The sequence below is a fragment of the Cryptomeria japonica genome, chromosome 10 (assembly GCF_030272615.1).
Source record: "Cryptomeria japonica chromosome 10, Sugi_1.0, whole genome shotgun sequence".
Taxonomy (NCBI): domain Eukaryota; kingdom Viridiplantae; phylum Streptophyta; class Pinopsida; order Cupressales; family Cupressaceae; genus Cryptomeria; species Cryptomeria japonica.
The window spans coordinates 912736349-912744841 of NC_081414.1; the positions used below are offsets into that span (position 1 = coordinate 912736349).

General features: G+C 31.3%; 1 protein-coding gene across 1 annotated transcript; it reads left to right on the forward strand.

Annotated features, from left to right (window-relative positions):
• Positions 1–670: 670 nt before the first annotated feature.
• LOC131859458 (uncharacterized) lies at positions 671–6327 on the forward strand. The gene is made up of 4 exons (XM_059213217.1): positions 671–790; positions 900–1030; positions 1158–1506; positions 5857–6327. The coding sequence occupies exons 1-4, from the start codon at positions 749–751 to the stop codon at positions 5941–5943; spliced, it is 609 nt and encodes a 202-aa protein (XP_059069200.1). The 5' UTR covers positions 671–748; the 3' UTR covers positions 5944–6327.
• Positions 6328–8493: the final 2166 nt, after the last annotated feature.

Genomic DNA, 8493 nt, shown 5'->3' on the forward strand with positions numbered 1-8493 from the left:
AATACATTTTGGGTAGGAAGGCCCCTAGTTTACTCTTTCCTTTGAAATTAGACATATCTGAGTGAAGATTCCTATCAAGAGAACTTGTTCATGATCATCTTTCCAAAAATGGAAAGAGGCACAAACCATTCTATCGTATTAGATGAATTTTTCCTTCTGTTGTTCATTTTTAATAATATTCTGGTACAATTTTTAAGAGTCATCACTATTATCTTGGCTTACAAAGGTGTATTTGTCACTTTAATGTAAAAATGGTAATACAAATGTAATCTCTTGGCCTGAGCAATAAAAACAAGAATGTTTCCTTCACCCCTCATTTTCTGGATGATTCTAATCCACAATTTGTACTAGGGTTTCATTTCGTATTTGAAACTTAGAAGGAATTGAGCACAAGCAAAAATATAGAGGTTAAATTTAGCATTTAGTAGTTTCTATATTATAAAAAAAATAATATCTGTTTTGTCATTTAAAAGGATGTATTTTAACAAAAATGGACATTTATGTTTGGTACAATGAAATTTATCTTATCTTTTGTGTCTTAGTGTAGTTTGTTCATTTAAAAAGTATGAATATTATGAACATACTCAAACTATTAATCAAAAGATTTAGGAAATTTTCATATTGTGTGCTAAGTAGCTTCTCAACAAAAATAAGAGTTCAAAGTATTTGACTACATAATATTTATTACATTCTTCTCCAATATAATGTGTTTTTTCTTATTATTTTTTTCCTAAAACAGGAAAATCTAATGAATACACAACTTATGCCCGTTGCACAACCTAGTCAACAGGTATTGATAAGCACAATCTTTGGTCCATTTGAATACGTTGCATGTTTTATTGGATGTTTACATTGAATAGATTGCATCAAGATTATTGATTTATCTTTTGGAACTGAAGATTTATCATAATAGACTGTGCTTGCCCTCACCGATGGAGGGAGACCATCAACAACAATCTATTTCGTGGATGTCTACCGACAGTCAACAAATTTTCCTACCTGAACATCCTAACTTGATATTATCCCAAAGGTGGGATTCATAATTTTACAAAATGGTTTTAGAATTCTTATACTGATTTTCATTTGCGTTATTGTTGTCTCTACTAAGTGATAAGCAATTGATCATATCAATATGTATGTGTTTTTTAATTTTGCAGAGATGTTGATCATGTAGATAACCACCTGACAATTCCTCCAAGATATGTTCTTAATGGTAGGCATGCTGATATGGATGAAACTTCAAGCCAACAGGAAACATGTTTTAGTGAATTGAACCGAGGCACGAGACTAAGTTTGCAATTGGGCAACCATTGCTTTCAGCTGCAACACCCATTTGATTCTTTTTCTGGAAACAAAAATTTCAAGATGGAGATGGATATGAATTCACAAGACTCGCTCATAGACTTCCAAAATTGTGGCCATGAAACTCTTGGAATTCCATATGATGGGTTGCTTCAACAACTGCCAGCAAGTTCCAGCCATGCTGCCATGCCTCTCTGTGCTCCGGTAAGATGTTAACCATGAAATGAACAATTTAAATGGAATTTCATTACCATAATTTAGACTTTTCTAAAGTTTATTTACTTATACATGATTGTTTCTTTTTTCCTTATCATGGGGTAGTCCAATGCCTTGAGTTACATTATAGCATTAATGTAAATTGTTACAAATCTTAAACCCTAGAAAATAACATATCTAGCTACTCTAAAAAGTGAAAATCATACTGTATTTTTCCACATAAGAGTATTAAGCCATTTAATTGTATTCCTTTTATAAATATTTTTTTTCAATGTGAACATAGAATTTATCTCTTTAAAGTTTGGAAGGTGTTAATCATGACAGGAATGGTTTAAATAAAATCTCATTACCATTATTTAGATTTTTTTAGTTTATTAACTTTTATATTATTTGTTTTTGTCTTGTCATGAGGTAGCCCAAGGCCTAGAGTTACATTATATTGTTGACATAAATTGCTGTTACATTATCCTAGAAAATGACATTTCTAGCTATTGTAAAATACGAAAACCATACTATATTTTCCCACTTGTAGGAATATCAAGCCATTTTAATTATACTTTTCTCAGTAATTAATAATTTTGTATTTGCAATGTGATCATAAAGTTTATCTCTTATATGATATTTTTTCATATCAATGCAGCATAGATTTCCTTTCTGTAAATAAGTGTCTAAATAGAGGTGAGGGGAGAAGAGGAGGTATGATTTTTCTTGAAAATGCATAGTATGTTTTCTAGTTGAATTTTTTAATATCCAAGTAATTTGTTTTTTATCTAGGTTACTAGGTTCGGCTCCCTAGACCCCTAGTACTGATCCAGTCTGGTCCTGGTGCAGTCCGTCTGTGGTCCGGACAAAGTCCGTGATTCACAAGCCTGGTTTGGACTAGGTCAAACCCCAGAGGACCCAAGTCAAACCCAAGAGGACCCAAGTCGAACGCGAGGGTTTGATGGCCCAAAAATGGTGGTTTTTTTTAAATCCACCACATAAAAAAATTAAAATATAACCCTAAAAGTGAGTTTTAAAGCATACTGATTTGGATGCTTTCACTTCTCAGCTTGTTGCATTTGATGACTCGGATAGCGAGCAAACTTATAGTGCAAGTGCAAGTGTAAGTGGCATTGGCATTGGTTCATCTAATGTCAATGTCAATGATGAGGAGGAGAATGAGGATGATGAACTAGAGAATCCATTTGATGATTAAACTTTAAATTATTGAAAGTTGAAATAATGATACTTGAATATTTTGTCATTTTGACATTAAACTTGATGTAAATGATGTTGTTATGGTAGGATCATGATGTTATGATTACAAGTTTATGTTGGTTTTGTTGTTTATATGATGCTATGTGACATGCTAATCTTAATTCATGCTTATTGGCTACACACACACACACACACACACACACACACACACACACAGATATATATATATATATATATATATATAATTTACATGTTTTTATACTAACGAACCTAAACCCTTTGTCAAAATTTTGTCGTACCGGTGCCCAAACCTGAACCGACAACTTAGTTTTTTAATTAAAATAAGCACTTTTATTTTAATATCACATAGGGTTTTGAAAATATCACAAAACCTTGAACATCAAAAAAGGCTACAACAACATAAAGCAAAGAATCACTATGAAATTGACCTTAAGACTAGAAAGGCCCTAGTGAACCAAACAACATCACAACAACACAAAAACAACCAACGCAGTGAAGAAGGTTTGAAGCCAAACTTAACCAAGAGCTCAGAAGTGAAATTTGACCCAAATGGGTCATATTAAGTTTCTTCGAAGAACCAATCTCAACCAAAGAAGAAGAATATAGTTTATTTTTATCCTGATGCAGCTTCCCTCATGTGCTCATTGGTATCCACAATAGCAAGGTCCAAATACTTTCCTAAACTTAAATAAGAATCATAAACTAAAGGACACAACATCTTGCTTACCCGTTAAGGAAGACCCCTTTGATTTTCCTATGTGGCTTACATGAGAGAAGCCCAAGTCGTTTCCTTCAACACTAGTCACTAAGTTTCTAGAAGAAGGAAGGATCCATTTGGATTGAATATGGAACTTATTTTTGAAATAATGACATGAGTAGCAAAAATGCCCAACTCTAGCAATGAGAGAAAACCAGTGAGGAAGACTCAATGGATAATATCCTCTCAAACACCTAGCATGGAGTGTACCTTAATATTGTTTGGTATCATCTTACCAATATCAACACAAACACAAAATTTGGCAAAAACCAAGCATATTATGTTGTTTGTGATGTTGTGAATAGCTAAAAAAGAACCAATAGCTTTAGCAATACCTCTTAATATCTCTTCATCCTAGTATTACAAAGGGATCATTGGGAGCCTCACCCAAATGGGGACCTAGCTAGATTTTTCCTTGGACACATCGAATCCAATAGTCCATCTTTTCAAATAGAGGATAGATTTACCAAAGAACCAAGGCCCTCCTTGCACTATACAATTACTCTCAAGGAATTGGAAGGAGAATGGGAAGAAATTGGATCGGACATTACAACTACCCAAAATTGGCCAGCAACACCCCATCTTTTGGACACCCAACTACAAAGAATTTCTAAATTTGGATGGGATCTTGAGAACCTCCCTATGAGAGCATTCCCAAAGCAAGCACAAGCTTTATTGACTAGTGCATTAGGAATCCTCATCGAGAAGCAAGAGCCAATTGAGGCAAGGGAAGTTATACCCCAACATGGAATAGGCACATCATCACCAGGTATAGGAGCCTTAGCCAACATGGAAAAAACACCAATCACGGTTTCAATAGAAGGAACCTCAAACAATACTTTAGATGGTGCCTCGACAGAACCCCCCACCAATGCAACACCATCATGAAGCCACAAGAAGTCTGGAGGGGAAGTAAAGGGCCCAACAACAAAGGCATCTCTACAAAGGTGTTACCCGCCCCAACACCCAGCAGTGAAGCTCCCTCACATAGGGGAACCCCATTGGAAGTAGGGCTCTCGCCACACGACCTCCTCATTCACAAAATGAACCTTTGAAGGATTCTTGATTGGAGGAACAAGTGCCTAGGAAAGAAAACCCTTTTGCAAGCCCAACTCAAAGCAACCCTTCGAAGACTTACCATGATCAGTAGACATGTGATTAACAGTCACTTCCTTCAATCCGACCTCTTAAAAAATTTCCTTGGAAGAAGCTCATCCTCATTCACGCCACAAAAATTCACCCAGTCTTCATCACCCTCATTGTCTTCTCCATCATCATCCACTTCATCTTCTAAGATATTCCTACTCACAAAGGATTCAAATCCCACACACCCTCTCATCTTCTATTCAACATGATCAAATCCATCCAAATAATTTATTACTAATAAGAAAAAATGAGTTCACATATTTGTATGAATTTTTTAATTGATCAAAGTGTTCAAATGAACAATACTCCCTATTATTACTTTGTAATAATAAACTATGGTGTTGCATCATTTATATTTCTAATTTTTCAAAATAAACAATTATTTGTAGTTATTAGTTTATGTAAAAAGACCTTTAATAAGATCATCTATATATTGTCAAGTTGTTTATGTTTGTCTATCCTTTATTGACCATATTAATCAAGTAGGACTATCCCATACAAGGAACTATGACCAAATATAAAAATTATTATTATTTTGAACAATCCTAGACATATGATCTCTAACATTAGATTAGAATCGTATTGACGAAAGATTTCATAGAGCCCAAAGGTTTTTTCTTTAATCACATTTGAGAATTGTTAACTTGGATAGTTGTTGAGATCTCTTAACCATTCATATTTTTATTTTTTTTTCAACTTACATATTATTTCAAAAAAAATATTTTTCATGTGTAAGTCTTGAAATATGAAGTTATATAAACTAAATATTTGTTTTGTCACACTTTTTCAATGCCCTTTAATACCATTTTTAGTAATACGGTTTCTCACAATAGAGACGTCTCCTACTTTGAGATGGCTATAGTTATTGCAATGTATTCTTGTAACTTTTTTGGTTGGGTTTACATTTTTTGTCTATTTTATTCAAGTAGTTTTTGTTTCCCACAGTGTTTTAGCTACCCTCCTTTGCTTGTTTGCTCTCTATACTTTCTTGTTTAACTTATCCACTTTGGTTAGATGTGGACATTGACATAAATATATTATATTTTACTTCATGACTGCTAAAAATCTGTACTAAGGTATTGAAATGTTTCTTGGAATTTTTAAATTTTTTTTTTTTTTTTTTAACTTTTTTTGTATTGAAGAAGATTTGAACTTAGTACCTTTTAGATGCCTACAACATGGACTTGGTCAATAATCCAATATTGCTTTTGCAGCAACGTCCGACTATATTAGATGGTTTTTCAACATCAGCACACCAACAAATGGACTATTCAGGAGATCAAAACTCACTAGATGCTTAGAGACTGAAACATCAATTCAAGATTCTATGTTGATAATATTAAGTGCAAAGCTTATGGAACTGAGTTTATGAACAGATTTTTTTTTTCCAGTTCTTTTGCAATTGTCTACAAGTGGGATTCTCTTGTATATATTTAATCGAACATTATATGAGTAGCTTTCATGCAAGATGTGATTTTTTTAGCTTCATGGTGGGAGTTTTTAATTTGTAAGAAACTCTTACAGCATCAACAAGATTTGTATAGCATGTATGTGGGAAATGCGAATTTGGAGAATTGTCTATCTAGATAGATAATTCAAAGTATATTTAAATTTGGTTTTCAAGGGGTTGTCAAAGTATTTTCTATTTTGGTCAAATGAATCTCATTTGATTTATTACACAAATTTGTGTGGTAATATTTGAACTCATTTTTTGTATATATATTAGTAATTGAAAAATGCTTTCAGACATGGTATAAATAGATTGAGACAATATTTATGTTTTTCCTAGTTTGAAATTTTTTATGAATATAATAAGTCTTGGTGATAACTAATAATTATGTTTTTTATAGTTTGAAATGAATACACTTAGAAAACATTACAAGTACAATAAGTCTTGGTGATAACTAGTATTTTTAATAGTAATTTAAAAATGATTTCATTATCAATACTTCTCTTTCATGAGTAGTCAAACAAGAGTTTTGATGAGATAAAAAATTTGTTTAGAAGGTGGATCTTATAGTTCTGAATTAATAATTGTAAGTAAAAAATTTAAAAGGTTATTTAATTAATAGAAGATACGTGTTTATCTTTTTTGTTATAATCACTTGTGTGTATCATAAGGAGCATAATTCATAATTGTGTGTTATTTGATAGCAAAACGAATGAACATGATTTGGAAGAATGTGATAGACGTAAAGATAATATATTGAACTTTAGTTCCATTGACTTGCTTTTCAAGCTTTCTTATAAAGATGTTTGAACTAAGAAATTGTGGTTATGAACTTGTAAACTCTCTATATTTATGATCAAACCATTAAAAAAATAGGGTTTGTAAACAAATGGATTTAGATTAAGATATAAGTGGAAATGAACATTTGCAATATTTTTTATATAGAACTCCAAAGCATTTCAATCTCTGTACAACATCAAAATACAAATATAATAATTGAGGATTATATTTAAGAGAGATGACAATATATCATTTTGAGTACTAATCTTGGTTTAGGTGTTAAGGAATTATTTATTATGATGACAAGTATATATTGTAGGCAATGAAATATTGACATGATTAGAGGTAATTGGATAAAAAAACAAATTTAAATATGTTATAATGGTGTCAAAAAACTCACAAATGATTATTATGACAACTATTCAAGATTATTTAATTTCATTTAAAATATAATTTTATGAAAATTTCCTAAAATCATATTTAATTAAATAATCTTTGAGTGTTATTGACATTGTTGTTTAATGAGATTGTAAGTTCTCATACCACAATCTTAGTAAAAAAACACAACTACTTACTAAACATATATTTTTATCATATACGATAAAAGTCATGTACATGATATATCCAATGGTATATGTAGTGAAAAAAATTAAATCAACATAGTACAATGTTATTAGCAGCAATGATAGAATTTTATGCTAATCTATAATATAGTTGAAGTTAGGATATAATAAGTAAATGTTCTTGGTTGATAACTTTTACTAATATTAAATAATATTAGTAGATAATTGAGAATTATTTTTTGGAGTAGTTTTATAGGACATTAAATGACTTTATAAGTCAATGCATGTAAATGTAAAATCTAACTCAATAAAATAATATACCAATGTATTATAAAATCTTTTACATAAAAGGACCTTCTAATTTTTCATTGCAAAAGACTTTAAAGTTTCCGTTGGCACACGATAAAGCAATCCACTTGTAGTCTAATCAATATTTGGATGTGAGCATTGTTGGTTATTTGGACAAGGCTATTGTTGTCATTGTATAGAAATGGCAGCGGTCTAAAAGATATAATTGTAGGGTTTTTGTGTTCATCTAAAGATCATTAGATATTTTATTCAATTTTTAAAAACTTGCTTTAGCAATAATACTAGCACTTGCACCTTAAGAAGGTGCAAGGATTATGTTGATAAGATTGTATATGTAAGTTAATATAGAATAGTGGAAAAGGTTAGAAAAAAAAAAAAAAAACTAAAGATGGACTGGAATGAGACACGGTAAACAATATTAGATCATATCATAATGACAAATATGTACCTATCAATTATAAGGGCTGTCATATTTTTAATTAATCAAATATTAGCAATAGTAATTAGAAATTAAAAGTTACCCTATCAGTATAATTACATTAAAGTGGCAATAGTTTAGGCTCGACGAAAGCATGTTAAAAGTTAACTAACAGGAAAGCCATTTTGTCGTATTACCAGGAAATGAAGTGGGAAAGCATGATAGAGAGAATATATAGTGTGCCTCTCACTCATTACTCCTGCTTTAAAGCATTCAAAATTTTCTTTGTAATAATCACTCCCAAATTTTTCATTTGTACTATATTTATTGT